This window comes from Trachurus japonicus, chromosome 1 (assembly GCF_045865225.1).
Source record: "Trachurus japonicus isolate A0001 chromosome 1, Traja_1.0".
Taxonomy (NCBI): domain Eukaryota; kingdom Metazoa; phylum Chordata; class Actinopteri; order Carangiformes; family Carangidae; genus Trachurus; species Trachurus japonicus.
Window position 1 is genome coordinate 28,949,621 of NC_140907.1, and position 16,912 is coordinate 28,966,532.

At 38.2% G+C, this 16,912-nt stretch overlaps 2 protein-coding genes across 2 annotated transcripts in view; both read right to left on the reverse strand.

Annotated features, from left to right (window-relative positions):
- trip10b (thyroid hormone receptor interactor 10b) overlaps positions 1–16,912 on the reverse strand; it is a 164,050-nt gene that overhangs the window by 146,536 nt on the left and 602 nt on the right. The window lies entirely within an intron of this gene.
- On the reverse strand, positions 1,064–15,843 carry LOC146992149 (microfibril-associated glycoprotein 4-like). Its single transcript, XM_085789457.1, has 5 exons — positions 15,475–15,843; positions 7,784–7,969; positions 7,017–7,113; positions 6,548–6,715; positions 1,064–1,206 (listed from the first exon to the last, which is right to left on the reverse strand). The coding sequence occupies exons 1-5, from the start codon at positions 15,841–15,843 to the stop codon at positions 1,064–1,066; spliced, it is 963 nt and encodes a 320-aa protein (XP_085645583.1).

The window sequence follows — 16,912 nt, forward strand, 5'->3', positions numbered from 1 at the left end:
GCGTTGAAAACCAGGGAGTAAAAATGGGTTTTAAGACTAGTTTTAAAATGGACAGTGAGGAGACTTGTCTGATGTGCAACGGTAGCTCGTTCCATAATCTTGGAGCAGCAGTGGAGAAAGCTCTGTCCCCTCTGAGCTTCCGTCTGGACCTCGGTACCTCCAGGAGCAGCAGGTCAGCTGACCTGAGGCACCGAGCAGGAGCGTAGGGTTGAAGGAGCTCAGAGAGGGAAGGGGGGGCCAGACCATTTAAAGACTTAAAAACAAATAAAATAATCTAAAAATGGACTGTAAAGTGCACAGGCAGCCAGTGGAGGGAGGCCAGGGTGGGAGTTATATGCTCCCTCTTACGTGCTCCAGTTAGGAGGCGAGCGGCTGCATTTTGCACCAGCTGGAGACGTGCGAGGGAGGACTGACTGACTCCAAAACAAAGTGCATTGCAGTAATCCAGCTGAGATGTTATAAAGGCCTGGATCACTGTCTCAAAGTGCTTTAGTGTGAGGAAAGGCTTCATCTTTGCCAGCTGCCTAATCTGAAAGAAGCTGGACTTCACTACAGCACTAATTTACCGATCCAATTTAAAATCACTGTCAATGTGGCCCTAATACTCCATGGTAACAAACTAAAACTGTTTAACATAGTGAAAAACTAGCTAGCTGAACAAAAGTTGATTGTTCCCATGTCACTTAAAATGCATTGCTTTGTGTGACCACTGGGTCCAAACCCCAAAATACTCAGTTAACTGTGGTAGATCAGTGTGAAACTGAATGGGCTCTATGCACAGCTCCACTACTTCCTGAAGTTAAGGCTGCTCTTTTATTTCCTGTCCAACATTATTTGACAAACTAATTAATCCAGGTGTGTCCGACTATTGTGACGACTCAGACACACCTGGATTAATCAGGTTGTCCAATAATGTAAGACAGGAAATAAAGGAGCAGCCTTAAGTTCAGGAAATAGTGGAGCTGTGCAAAGAGCCCATTAGGCATTAAGAACAGTGTCAATGGTCTTCAATAGCACTCGTGGGTTTTGACGATTGGACTCAATGATATTTGACAGGTATTGTCTACAGGCCGTTGGGGTTTGTGCTGTGGCAGCCGCCGTACCAGAATCCACCAAGATAATACTGAGCACAGTTTTTATCCCACACATCCTGGTCTTTGTCATTGGTGGTGAACTTCATGGAGTCAGTGGATGATAAACTGTCCCCTAGAAACAACAGAATCAAAATGTAATTTCCATTTGGAACGGGGGGAGGGGGGGGGGTGGGGGGGGGGTGCAGTTAAGTTAATCCAGCTAAAATAAATTTGTTTGTAGTGAAATCAGTGAAACTGCCAGATTTTTCTATTTTCTAAAATATTTTTTTTAGCCTGTTTGTCCACAGTGTAACATTCAGTCTTCACCTGGCTCATTGTTGAATACCTAAAAGTAAGAAAAGGAAACATTTCCACTGAAGTGACCCTCACCCAGAGCGAGCTGATATCCTTGATATCCTAAAAAAGAGGAGGTGAAGGGAAAAGTGTAAAAATGGAAAATGGAGATGTCTGATGTGGTCCTGTTTTTATAGCCGGTCAGCCATTAAAAAAATGTTTTATACAGGCTATATGTATATGAGGAGCAGGGTTAGAAAATTATTATTAGCTTTGTTTTGAAGACGGCTATATATATATAGCCGCACATATAGGCTATATCAGTGATCATAATAATGATGATAAGAGAAAATGCATTGTTCACTAAAACTGCACGTTGGCATCCCAGACTGAAATAAAATATTTGCTTACAGTGAGAGCTGCTCTACTAAGTGAACTATACCTTTCTTGCGTTACTAATGTTATTGTGTATCGAGTGTTTCAGAGTCGGCCGGCTGTAAACCAGCTGACCCCGACTGACTTTTTTTTTTTGCGGTCACATCAGCACGGCTGCATCTTCGGTCGCGGCTGCTGTGGTATTTGCCCATATTGCCCTATGGCCAGTCCGTCCCTGCCACTGGTTGTTTGTGTTGTCTGTCAAAACATGGATGAATGAAACCTATATCCACACATCTTGTAGCCTAGTTCTATCGAGGGAAAGTTATTTCAGGATATCCTGTTTTATCGCCCAGCCCGAAAGTGGCATAGGCTATTGCCCGTTCATTCATGAGAAATCATCCAGCTACACTCTCAGTCAAACAAGGTGGGGAATGAACACTACTGTACAGTAGTTGGCTAATTTTAAAAACACACCGGCAGCATCGCCCACTGAGTTAATTAACTGCTGTGTGGAAAACCACGCTGTGGTGCGTAATCGCGGTGCAGATGGGTGTGTTTGGAGCTGACTAGAGGATCGATAAAAGAGAGTGAGACGTATAGCTGCCGTCGTTACATTTTTCTCATTGAAAAACTATACTGTATTATTATTATATTGCATTCCCCATTCGTGTTCAGTGCTCCGTGCTGCTGTCTTATAGGGGCGATCTGCTGCTCACAGATGCCACCTGGCGGTTGTTTGGGCACATTGCAGCTTCTGGTGAAAACACAATTACTCCTCCACAAAAAATCCGCGTGAGCCTCCCGTGACTCACGCGTGAATCTCGCGTGAAACCGTCCAAATGAAAATAGTACCCACTGTATGTAAGTGATTGCTGTCGGAAGATACAACTATTTAAGACTTATATTAACACAAATATATCACTTACTTCTGCTTTAACTTTGCTTGAGTGCCACCATGAGGTTGACAGTAGTGTTGTGAACTTTAGACACATGATCCAAACAGGATGAACTGTGATGACTCTGATGATCATATGACTTCTCCTCCAGCACCATCATCTGCTCAAATTCTTCATTTATCCAACACTCCAGTTCATGACTTGTGAAACTAAAGATGTTCCAATCTGCCTCATCATTAATTTGTATTTAATGCCAATTAGCATGTGCTACTAGTTGAAAAATAATACAGGAAAAAACTAAATCATTATGAGATCATTTTCTACGAGGAATTAAACTGATGCTAAAAATGACAACTTCGAAAATAAAAGCAGAGTTGAAACAATCAAGTTTATTTATTTAATAATCACTCAGAACAGCATCAATCACAAACAATAATCACTAAACAATTTTTTTAATCAGAAAAAAACAAAGAAACTGAATTTCAATACATCAGTGCATGAACCTGTTCAACAGAGTTATCATGTCTGACAGTGATTTTGAAACAAGATGAGTAGGAAAGAAACAAAGAACACATTTTATGATGATTTTGATTCAGAGGTTATTGTTGGCATTAAGTCCAGTTGGACTAGTGATTATATGCCCGAACATCCCAGCTCTCCAACCCTGATGGAGGGCGTGATTATCTCATTGATCTACAGCTGATCAGATCAATAAGTGCATGGACACTTAGCGACTGATCTGATTTTCATGCTGATGTCTAAAGGGAGTTATAGCCTTTCCATGTGTGTCATATGATTTGGAAACTTCCATATGCGACACCATCAGGTGCGTACTCAACTCTCAACTCAACTTAACTTTATTTATATAGCACTTTAAAACAACCACAGTTGAAAACAAAGTGCTGTACATAGAGACATAAAACAATTAAAGGCAATACAATAAATAAAACAGACAGTAGAATAGTTGTTTCATTGTTTTTAAAAGCAATTAGAAACAATAAAACAACTAATAAAAACAGAGTGTCATGCAGAGTTGAAAGCCAGGGAGTAAAAATGGGTTTTAAGACTAGTTTTAAAAATGGACAGTGAGGAGACTTGTCTGATGTGCAACGGTAGCTCGTTCCATAATCTTGGAGCAGCAGTGGAGAAAGCTCTGTCCCCTCTGAGCTTCCGTCTGGACCTCGGTACCTCCAGGAGCAGCAGGTCAGCTGACCTGAGGCACCGAGCAGGAGCGTAGGGTTGAAGGAGCTCAGAGAGGGAAGGGGGGGCCAGACCATTTAAAGACTTAAAAACAAATAAAAGATCTTAAAATGGACTGTAAAGTGCACAGGCAGCCAGTGGAGGGAGGCCAGGGTGGGAGTTATATGCTACCTCTTACGTGCTCCAGTTAGGAGGCGAGCGGCTGCAGTTTGCACCAGCTGGAGACGTGCGAGGGAGGACTGACTGACTCCAAAACAAAGTGCATTGCAGTTATCCAGCCGAGATGTTATAAAGGCCTGGATCACTGTCTCAAAGTGCTTTAGTGTGAGGAAAGGCTTCACCTTTGCCAGCTGCCTAATCTGAAAGAAGCTGGACTTCACTCCAACACTAATTTGCAGATCCAATTTAAAATCACTGTCAATGTGGCCCTAATACTCCATGGTAACAAACTAAAACTGTTTAACATAGTGAAAAACTAGCTAGCTGAACAAAAGTTGATTGTTCCCATGTCACTTAAAATGCATTGCTTTGTGTGACCACTGGGTCCAAACCCCAAAATACTCAGTTAACTAGTGTGAAACTGAATGGGCTCTATGCTCAGCTCCACTACTTCCTGAACTTAAGGCTGCTCTTTTATTTCCTGTCTAACATTATTTGACAAACTAATTAATGCAGGTGTGTCTGACGATTGTGACGACTCAGACACACCTGGATTAATCAGGTTGTCCAATAATGTAAGACAGGAAATAAAGGAGCAGCCTTAAGTTCGGGAAGTAGTGGAGCTGAGCAAAGAGCCCATTAGGCATTAAGAACAGTGTCAATGGTCTTAAATAGCACTCGTGGGTTTTGACGATTGGACTCAATGATATTTGACAGATATTGTCTACAGGCCGTTGGGGTTTGAGCTGTGGCAGCCGCTGTACCAGAATCCACCAAGATAATACTGAGCAGAGTTTATATCCCACACATCCTGGTCTTTGTCATTGGTGGTGAACTTCATGGAGTCAGTGGATGATAAACTGTCCCCTAGAAACAGAAGAGTCAAAATGTAATTTCCATTTGGAACGGGGGGAAAAATTACAGTTATTATAAATCCAGCTAAAATAAATTTGTTTGTAGTGAAATCAGTGAAACTGCCAAATTTTTCTATTTTCTAAAATTATTTTTTACAGAATTCACAAAAAATATTTTTTTAGCCTGTTTGTCCACAGTGAAACATTCAGTCTTCGCCTGGCTCATTGTTGAATACCTAAAAGTAAGAAAAGGAAACATTTCCACTGAAGTGACCCTCACCTGCCGCCCAGATCGAGCCGATATCCTGGATGTCCTAAAAAAGAGGAGGTGAAGGTAAAAGTGTCTCAAAGTGGAGATGTCTGCTGTGGTCCTGTTTTTATAGCCGGTCAGCCATTAAAAAAAAATGTTTTATACAGGATATATGTATATGAGGAGGAGGAAGAAGAGGAGAAGGATGGGGAGGAGCAGGGTTAGAACATTATTATTAGCTTTGTTTTGAAGATACTGTAAATATTGAGGTTGTTTCTGTCATAAATGCAGATAAGACAAGACTTTTTATTGATCCCACTGATGGAGAATTTACAGCAGCAAATGAAAAGCAACAAAGGTAAATAAAATACTAAAAAGAGACATTGTAGCCTAAAGTTTAGACTTATTATTATTATTAATCTTTATTGCAGACACAACAAGCAGTCCATATCAACAACAACAAACATGATAAAACAGATTTAAGAAGGAGAGAGAGAAAAAGACAGACACACAGATAGAGAATCAACTCTCCACATAATTCATAAGCAGGCTATCCCACCAGTGTTTTCTAAGCCTGGATGAATACCTATAGCAGCTAAAGCCCCAATAATGCTGTTCCCCGAGTCATCCAGGCGGCACATAAAACGATACATTACATTTCGTAGAAATGCTTCACAATTGGGTACATTTAAATTAACAAAGAGTTGGCTCGCACTGTGCCACCTGGGCACCTGAAGCAACAACCTCAGTCCATCATTGTAGGCCCCTATGAGCCGCCGCATGCTGCTTTTCTTATAGCTACACCAGAGGTGAGCTGTATACATAGGTGTACAGAAAGATCTAAACAGGGAACATTTAACATCAACTGAGCACATACTAAACCTACGAAGGAGCGTATTAGCTTGAGCATATTGCTTAGAACACTGCCTATAAATATCTCTACCGATACCAATCTTTGGACAGATATTCATGGTTCTCAGATGTCACATAATAACTTTTCCTCGAGTGCCACCGCGAGGTTGACAGTGTTTTGAACTTTAGACACATGATCCAAACAGGATGAACTGTGATGACTCTGATGATCACATGACTTCTCCTCCAGCACCATCATCTGCTCAAAATTTTCATTTATCCAACACTCCAGTTCATGATGTGAAACTAAAGATGTTCGAATCAGCCTCATCTTTAATTTGTATTTAATGCTAATTAACATGTACTACTAGTTGAAAATAATACAGGAAAAAACTAAATGATCATGAGATAATTTTCTACGAGGAATTAAACTGACACTAAAAAATGACAACTTCGAAAATAAAAAAATGATGTAATATGTTGTATTTTTTTAGCCTGTTTGTCCACAGTGAAACATTCAGCCTTCACCTGGCTCATTGTTGAATACCTAAGAGTAAGAAAAGGAAACATTTCCACTGAAGTGACCCTCACCTGCCGTTCCTCCTGTGAAGCCGCCCAGATCCAGCTGATATCCTTCCCTCTCAGAGTCGACGAAGAAAGACGAATACTGAGCAAAGGCCTCCCCTCCCTCAAAGTCCTCCATGTCCACCCGCAGCTCGTTCTTCTTCCTCATCGTCAGCAGGAAGATGTTGTCCAGACCTGAGGACACACACACACACACACACACACACAGCTCTGATTCCACTTCACCTCTTGCACCAAGGCTCTATAATATTTCTCTACTTTCAGTTTCACTGCTAAATGCTCCGCTGTGTTCACCAGCCACTCACTGACTGTCTGACTGACATGTGCTGCTGCCACAGGTTGTGCAGCTTCTTTTAGTTTTTTGTTTTAGTTTTTTTTGGTTAAAGCCGCTGCCTGTTGTGACTGAAAACAATTTAACGAGAGCATATTTAATCCATAGATACTTTATACCTGTAATTCTCCCTCTAGGACTCACCCAGCCAGTGCTCCCCTGCTACATTCCCAAATCCGTTCTTGTAATGTTCCCATGGCCTGTAGAAGTTTTCACTCCCATCCAACCTCCTCTGAAAGACCTGAAAGGGAGAATCACAACAATTCAGTCAACCAAAATAAAACTGTATTCAATTAGCAGGACTTTAGATCACTTAAAAAAAAGAAAGAAAGAAAAACTAAAAACTCTTTTCAACTGAACCAGGTGAGTTTGATGACTATCTGGTCTGTAAACAGCAATCACAGTTGCTGTAGTGTCTTTTATTTTTCTGTCACACTGTGCTCTGTCACATGTTTAAGTGACAGAGATTCCTGATATGAACATCATCACAACAAACTGCTGCGGTGATGGACTAACTCAATTATACAACATGGACACTGGTAACTTTCTCAGTCTTTCTAAAAACAAGTGTTTACTGCTGTAAATGTTGTTTACTTGGGCTACTTCATGAGAAAATACATTTTAAAATGTTTTGTTATTATTAGGCTATATTTAATTACAACAAATAAAATTTCAGGTCAACAAAATCAGGCATTTTCATTTATTTAAATACGCTAATGTTTTTTTAAAAATATATTTTTCTGTAAAGGAAACTGTGCAAGCTGCCACAGGATGTGAACTCTGACAGCTGACAAGTCACAACACTTGAAACAATACTTTTTTTTTTATCAATGGCTCCACTTTTGAATTGTCTTTTTAAGTCTCATCGTCAAATCTGAACTCTAATCAGATATGAGGTGTAGTGTACTGACGGTCCATCTGCCCCCGTCAGTGTCCATGTCACAGAGGACGTGCAGGGGTGAGGTGGGGCCTCCTGGGTAGATGGTGTACACCCCACTGGAGCTGGTGTTGTCATGGCGATACACGTCATCACAGTCAATGGGCAGGTAGCTCTGGTCCGCTGCCACCGAAACCAGCAGCCCCACTAACAGTGTTACCTGGGTAGACAATAATAATATGATAATGCACTTTAAATATGTTAATTTAGGGGTTCAGCATCATGTGTGATCCAACATGTCAAAAGCAGCGCTCAAGTCGAGAAGGATCAGGATTGAGGAGTCACCATCGCTGCACTTTGTAATAATAAAATGTTCACCTCATGATGTAATAACGCCACATTTTGTAATAATCTGAAATATTTTGTCATAAAATTCTTGAAGGCAATATAAACTTTGCCACATTTTGTAATTAGTTGTTACATAATGCACCAAATTATTACAAAATGCGGGTGTTGCATTAAGAAAATGTAATAATTTTATGCATTATGTACCAACAATGGTTATTACATATTGTGTTTAAGAATTTTATTACAAAATGCGGCGTCATTACATAATGACTTTTTTCTCGTAAAATTATGACTTTTTTCTTAAAGTCTTTGATTTTTTTCCCCCTCAACGTGGCCCTAATACTCCTTCGTAACAAACAAGTTAACCATAGGGAAAAACTAGCTAGCTAAACAATAGTTGATAGTTTCCATGGTGACCTTGTGTTGCTTTGTGTGACCACTGGGTCTAAACCCCAAAATACTCAGTTAACTATGGCACAGTTGATCACTGTGGAAAAAATATTTACAAAATAAGCATTAATCCAATGGTTGATATTTTAGTCAAACTTTCTACTGATTCAATGATTTGCATTTGCATCAGGATGAAACAGAAACTACTTACACAAAAACAGATACACACAATATTTAGTGTAAGTTAAATGTCAGAGAGTCGGCTGCTCAACTTACCCAAAGACCCATGTCGCTGTCGCGGAGGTGAAGGGAAAAACTCTGAAAGGTTGGAGACTCGAAAGTGGAGATGTCTGCCGTGGTCCTGTTTTTATACAGGCTATGTTGGGTAAAAAAAAAGGAAAAGCATGATAGAGAAGGAAGAGGTGAGTGTGAAGCGTGGGAAAGAACTGTTAAGTTCGCGTGTGCAGCCACCTGCAGGGGGAGTGAAGGTCGGGCAACGTAGATAACGGCAACCTGCAAAATAAAGTGTAGCAATAACATATAAACAATTTGCCAACAACCATATATGAAGGAGACAGATCTGTTAACTGTAAAACTTATAGTATTCATCTTTGTGGTTAAATACATTGACAATTTAAGTTGAGCACTTATTGAGGATTTGTAGTATTTTTAATGCTTCCACTATTATGGGTTGCAACTAAATGCGGTCTGACTCATACATACTCTAGTTTCTGATCTTAAGTATACAACTGATTCTGTTAAACACAACGATAATTTGCTAAAAACTTGTACTTGTTCTGACTTTCTGAAACTCTTTACCTACTGATTGTCTTGTCATTAATGACTTTAACTTTCAAGTCTCACAGGGGGGATGTTGCGTAAAATGGAAAAGTTCTGAGAAGGTAGAGGTGGGATGAGTGCAAAGCGTGGGAAAGCACCGTTAAGTTCGCGTGTGCAGCCACCTGCAGGGGGAGTCAAGGTCGGGCAATGTAGATAACGGCCACCGGCAAGATAGAGTGGTGCCAAAGACGCTGAACTTGGGTGAACTCGCTACGTGGCAAAATGTGATACAGTCGCTGTATAGGGTGGAGATTATGTTGATGAAAGATCGCAACATGACATCTGGACAAATCACAGGGCGTACACTGGGGAAGAAGTGTCATGTTCACCTCTCATTTTAATAAGAAGGCAGGGCTTTTACAGTACAGTATAAAAACAAAGTCACAGAGAGAAGAAGTTTAGTCTGGTCCGGGACAGGCTCGGCTTTATGTCCAGTTTTTTGGGGTGTAAACTCTAATGCACTGAACTTCGTCTCTGTCTTTTCTAATCATTTTTGTGAAGTTATATTGATGCTTTAATGAGTATTTTTCTGGCTTTTTGAACACTTTTGGATACTTTCATTTGTATCATTGAATGTGGGAAATAAAGATCCTCGATCACAACTGGCCCTGTTTTGGATCCTAATTTTTTCTCCAACAGTGAATGAGGAGGAGGAAGAGGAGAAGGTTGAGGAGGAGCAGGGTCGGGAAATTCTTATTAGCTTTATTTTGAAGATACAGCTTGAGGTGGAAAATTTACTTGTTACAGCAGCAGATGAAATTCAACAAAGGTAAAAAATGAAATATTCAAAAGAGACATTGTAGCCTAAAGTTTAGACGTATATTACTGATACCAAACTTTGGACAGATATTCATGGTCACCAGATGTCAAATGATTATAATTCTAATCCTTTTGTGCCACTATGAAGTTAGTGTTGTGAACTTTAGACTTTAGACTTCTCCTCTAGCACCATCATCTGCTCAAAATTTTCATTTATCCAACACTCCAGTTCATGACTTGCAAAACTAAAGATGCTCCAATCAGTCTCATCTTTATTTGTATGTAGTGCTAATTAGCATGTACTTCCGCCTACAATGAGGAATAAAATCGATACTACTGTATCAACAACATTGAGGTTAAAACAATCAAGTGTATTTATTTGATAATCACTCAGATCAGCATCAATCACAAACAATAATCACTAAATACAATTTGTGATATGAAAAAATCAGGAAACTGAATTTAAATGTATCAGGTATAAAACACATAGGAAGCAAGTGCATGCACCTGTTCAACAGAGTTATCATGTCTGACAGGAATTTTGAAACTAGATGAGTAGGAAAGAAAAAAAAACACATTTTATGATCATTTTGATTCAGAGGTTATTGTTGGCATTAAGTCCAGTCAGACCAGTGATTATATGCCCGAACATCCCAGCTCTCCAACCCTGATGGAGGGCGTGATTATCTCATTGATCTACAGCTGATCAGATCAATAAGTGCATGGATACTTAATGACTGATCTGATTTTCATGGTGATGGTCTTAAGGGAGTAGTTATAGCCTTTCCATGTGGGTCATATGATTTGGAAACTTCCATATGCGACACCATCAGGTGCGTACTCAACTCTCAACTCAACTTAACTTTATTATATAGCACTTTAAAACAACCATAGTTGAAAACAAAGTGCTGTACATAGAGAGATAAAACAATTAAAAGCAATTAAATAAATAAAACAGACAGTAGAATATTTGTTAAATTGTTTTTAAAAGCAATTAGAAACAATAAAACAACTAATAAAAGCAAACCATAAAACACTAAAACAAGAACAGAGTCTCATACAGAGTTGAAAGCCAGGGAGTAAAAATGGGTTTTAAGACTAGTTTTAAAATGGACAGTGAGGAGACTTGTCTGATGTGCAACGGTAGCTCGTTCCATAATCTTGGAGCAGCAGTGGAGAAAGCTCTGTCCCCTCTGAGCTTCCGTCTGGACCTCGGTACCTCCAGGAGCAGCAGGTCAGCTGACCTGAGGCACCGAGCAGGAGCGTAGGGTTGAAGGAGCTCAGAGAGGGAAGGGGGGGCAGACCATTTAAAGACTTAGGGGGTGGGAGTTATATGCTCCCTCTTACGTGCTCCAGTTAGGAGGCGAGCGGCTGCATTTTGCACCAGCTGGAGACGTGCGAGGGAGGACTGACTGACTCCAAAACAAAGTGCATTGCAGTAATCCAGCTGAGATGTTAGAAAGGCGTGGATCCCCAAGTGCTTACTGTACATGTGATGAGGGGTGCTGATCGAAAAGGTGTAGGCTGAAGCCTAGGCTTATTATGCCTACCCTTTTTACCAAAACAAAAAAAGAGGTAAAGAGAGAGAAAAAACAAAAACAAAAAAACAACAATCAATCCAGAAACTATTTCAACAAGGCAACTTTTACATTAGAGTTTAAATCAAACAAGCATTTGGCGCTCATAACAAATCTATATATTCTTTAAGTACCTTGGATTTAAACATTTTCTTGAAAATAGAAATCGAGCTACACATTCTTAATTCCTCATCATAACTGTTCCACAAATTGACACCTCTGACGGAAACACAACGCTGTTTTATATTAGTTCGTATTTTTGGTCTTTTATAGACACCTAATCCTCTCAATTCATAACGACTCTCTCGAGTTTCAAACAGCCTCTGAGTACTGCAACAAAACATATGGTTATGCACTTTAAACATAATTAGAGCCATTTTGAAATTAACTAAGTCGTAAAATTTAAGAGTCTTTGACTGTACAAAATAAGCGTTTGTTGACTCTGTAATATTTAAATGATTTATAATTCTTATAGCTTTCTTCTGTAATTTGAAGATAGGTTGAGTGTTAGTTTTGTACGCATTACCCCATATCTCGGCACAATAGGTCATATATGGAAGTAACAGCGAACAGTAGAGTGTGTATAATGACTTTTGGTTGAGATAATTTCTTGTTTTATAAAATATTGCGATGATTTTTGACATTTTGGTTATCACATTGTTTATATGTGGCTTCCAACACAGTTTGTCGTCAATTGTAACACCCAGAAATTTGTTTTCATACACTCTTTCTATTTCAATACTATTTACTATAATTTTAACCTGAGTTTTAATTTGTTTGGTACCAAAAATTATAAACTTTGTTTTATTTAGATTCAATGATAACTTATTCAAATCAAACCAGTCTTTAAGTTTGTTCAATTCATTTTCAACTATACTCAGAAGCTGTTCAAGATTTTTACCAGAGCAGTAGAGAGTGGTGTCATCAGCAAATAAAACACATTTCAATAAATCGGAGACATTGCAGATATCATTAACATATAACAAAAATAATTTAGGGCCCAAAACGGACCCTTGGGGAACCCCACAGGTGACCTTCAAGTATTTAGATTTTACATTATTTAATTGCACATACTGATATCTGTCCTCCAAATAACTCTCCATCCACTTATAAACAATCCCCTGATGCCATATCTCTCTAATTTATTCATTAATATTCGGTGGTCAATAGTATCAAATGCCTTTTTTAAATCAATAAAGACACCTATTGTGTATTCCTTATTGTCTATTGCATTTGATATCCCTTCCACAAGTTCCATTACCGCCATCGAGGTGGACCTTTTTTCTCTAAAGCCATACTGGCTATCACTCAATAGATTATTTCTTTCAATGAAATTATCAAGTCTATTTACAAATAACTTTTCTAAAATTTTTGAGAACTGCGGGAGTAATGATATTGGTCTATAGTTGGTAAATAGATTTCTTTCAGCAGTTTTATAAATAGGGATAACTTTTGCTGTTTTCATTTTTGAAGGAAAAATACCTGTTTGAAAGGATAAATTACAAATATACGTAAATGGCTGAACTACATATTCAATGATACTTTTAATTAATACCATGTCCATATCAAAACAATCAGAGGATTTTTTATTTTTGAATTTATTAACAATCTCGAGTATCTCTCTATCATTCGTAGCACTAGAAAACATGGAGGAGGAATTTTTACTAATATACTTATCTATCTCATTATTACTTTTTGGCTTCGGAATATCTTTTGATAGGTTGCAACCAACCTGAACAAAGAAGTTATTAAATTCATTTACTATTTCTTCAATTTTATCTGTAATAATGTCATTATCTTTTACAAAGTATACTGGATAATCCTTTTTTTTAAAGCTCTTTTTAATTATACAATTTAATACTCTCCACGTTCCTTGTGTGTTACACCTGTTCTGCTCCAATAATGTGTGATAATACTCTTTCTTATTTGTTCTTATGATGTTTACAAGTTTATTTTTATATACCTTATACTTTAATTCAGCCTCTTTAGTTCTCAATTTTAAGAATTTCTTGTACAATCTATTTTTCTTTTTACATGCATCCTCTATCCCCTTTGTGATCCATGGTTTATATTTATCATTATGTTTTCTGTTTACTTTTTTTAGGGGACAATGTTTCTCATATAGTGAAATTAAAGTAGACATAAATTTATCATATGCACAATTTGGGTCTTCACTGGCATAGACTTCATTCCAGCGTTGTCCCTCTAGGTCCATCTTGAGGGCAGCAATGGCTTTAGGTGTTTTATGTCTTATCATTTCGTGTGTATGAGTCTTTTGTTTAACTTTCTTCCCAAAAAAATTTTGAATAACTGCAAAAATAGGAAGATGATCACTAATGTCATTTATTAGAAGTCCACTTACTATTTCATAGTCCATTTGATTTGTGAATATATTATCAGTGTGGCTGTATCAATGGTTATTCTACTTGGTTTTAGTATTACAGGGAAAAGGTAGTTGCTATACATTGTGTTAATAAAGTCAATTGTTTTTTGGTGTCTGTTTGGATTTAGCAAATTTATATTGAAATCACCACAGATTACTTGCACTTTGTTATCATTTAAATTGTTAAACATAGCAGCTAGTTGTTCATTGAATATATCAAGACATGAACCTGGCGTCCGATAGATACAACTAACAATTACATTCTTTGCTTTTTCATTATAAATCTCAATGGTTAAACATTCAAGTACATTGTCTATAGTATTTGTCATACATTCAATCTGGCTGCATCGCAAAGTTCTATCCACGTATAAAGCAACCCCACCTCCTTTTTTATTCACCCTGTTCATTGTAAATAGTTCATATCCTTCCAGTTCCATTTCCTTAACTTTCTCTTTATCAAGCCATGTTTCTGATACTGCAATTATATTAAATTTACCATGTTTACTCAAACACTCTTTAATTTTTGAAATATTTCTATAAAGACTTCTACTGTTGAAATGTATGATTGATAGTGCATTGTCCATGTTGATACTTGTGTTTAGTTGATCATCTGTATAGTATTCGCAAGTATTGTTGTTGTTGTTATTATAAAAATTGTTGTCTGGGTCAAAGTTGCATTCAGGATCAAACATCTTATGTTCTACATAGTCAAAGGTTTTGAAGTTCATTTTTTCCGTGCTTGTGTTGGGTAACTGCCCAAGTTGACAGTCATTTGCACAATTCCCGAAATCTTCCTCCTCAAAGTCATCGAATGGAAAAATATAGTCTCTATCCAGGCTTGTCATTTGTCTGTTTAGTTATTTTCATTGTCCATGGAAGTGGCCAAAGCCATTCCCCACAAAAACAAAAGAAGAAACAAAGCAAAAACAAAAGGAAAAGCAAAAAAGAAAAGCAAACACAAAAGCGAAACAAATCAAAAACAAAAGTTAACAAAACAAAATAAAACGAAGTCCATGATGAACTGTACATCCAGCCTTCACGCATTTTCACATGTGGGCTTCTCTACGGCTGCCACATTTATTCCGCATCTTATGTATATTGCTCTAAGTCTTTGAGTTCTCTTATCATCACAACTTTTGCTTCCTCCGGTGTACCGTTCAATCGTATCATTACTTTGCAGTTTCTCGTCCACGTCGCTTGTATCTTGTTTTGTTTTCTCAGGTAGCGTGCCTCTCTCGCAATTTCAGCATTTTTTTTCGTCAAGTGTTCATTTAAGTACACACCGCTCCCCTTTAATTTCTTTGTCTGCCTTAGCAGCTCAATCTTGGTCTTACGACTCACAAACCGAACGATAATTGCCGGCCGTGTCTTATTGTCTTTTCGGGGCAGCATGTGGCAGGCTGCGATGTGATGGCTCTCAATACTCACATTCTTAGCGAGGAGGAATTTTATCACTTGTTGCTCCAGCGTTTGAAGCTCCCCTGCTGGGGCGTCTTCACCGTCATTGTCTCTAGCCGTAGCCCTGGCATATGATCGGTGCGTCGTCTCCAGTCCGTTTATGATTAAATCATCCATCCTTGTGTATTGTTCTAAATCTTCAATTCGCCGTTCCAAGTTGTTTATTTTCTTGTCTTTCTCCTTCACCAAGTTTTTCAGTTGCTTTATCTCATCCGTCAGGTCCCGTAGCATGTCGTTTTGTTTGGCCACTCTGCTGAGTTCACCCGACATAAAATCCAGCGATTTTCTGATCTCCTCCAACTCCTCCTCAATTCCAAGACTTCTTGTCTTTGGTGGCATCTTTATGACAGTTTACACCATCTCCTTTCTCCGTTTTATTTCTCGTTGATTTTTGCCAAAAAATCACTTTTTTCTCTCTCCTTCACCCACACCTGCAGGAGCACACCTCACATGCGTCCGTGCGCCCCTCCTTCAGTCTTAACTGTGGTAGATCAGTGTGGCTGAAGCATTAATCCTTTATTAACCCTTTGATGCACAACATGGGTCTAAATAGACCCGAGTGAGTTTTTTTGTGCTATATCTTTGTGAAAAATTTATTTCATCATATAGAATTCCAGGTATTCCTCAATTAACTTGTTTTTGATCATAATACATCCTTATTTTATTTTTTACTTTTCCACTTTTTTAATAAAAACACATTTTGTATCACTACCCCTCTAATGCGCAACATGGGTCTAAAATGACCCACATTCATTTCCAATGTGATTTCATGCTGAGTGATAGTTTCTTTGCTGTAACTTTTGGAATCTATCTATTTTATGATTGAATGTTACAAGTATTATTTAATATGTTGTTTTTTATTAGTGGGGTCATTATTTCCATTTTTCATTTCTTACTTGTGAACAAAAATGAACAAAAATGTCTCAGTGAGTGGACCAGTTGAAAAAACAAGTATAGCAAGAATACTTTAATTTTAGCATTCCCTCACTATCTATACCAACAACAGACCATTGTTTCCTTGATTACAATAATGACTAGTCATTACTTGTCCTTTTCCCCCCATTAATAGCTCTGTTGACATATTCTACTGTGGTCAACAGCTAGCCATAGTTTATTCTATCTGAGTAGGCTATTTCAATGTTATATCTTTGAAATCACTGCACAGTATTTATCATTTTCTTCAGTAAATATTCTTTTTTAAGCACATATAATCATATTTACTTGTTTTACAATTATTCCAATTTACCTAAAGAAACATTTGATGACTCATTAAAGATAACTGTGCATAATTGATAAGGTTTTAGTTACCTTGAATAAGTAGCTACATTACTTGTCATAAAGGGAAATACCTTAATATTAGCAAGTTAGCTAACTGTTAACATGATGACATGTTCTTGCTGGTGACAAC

What these genes read in the sequence shown, in the direction of transcription:
- LOC146992149 (XM_085789457.1), bottom strand. Translation starts at nt 15,843, where the DNA reads ATGCCACCAAAGACAAGAAGTCTTGGAATTGAGGAGGAGTTGGAGGAG. An exon ending in CTGACGGGGGCAGATGGACC is followed by an intron (nt 7,114 to 7,783) that starts GTCAGTACACTA and finishes TCTCCCTTTCAG; the next exon opens with GTCTTTCAGAGGAGGTTGGA. An exon ending in AGCAGGGGAGCACTGGCTGG is followed by an intron (nt 6,716 to 7,016) that starts GTGAGTCCTAGA and finishes GTGTGTCCTCAG; the next exon opens with GTCTGGACAACATCTTCCTG.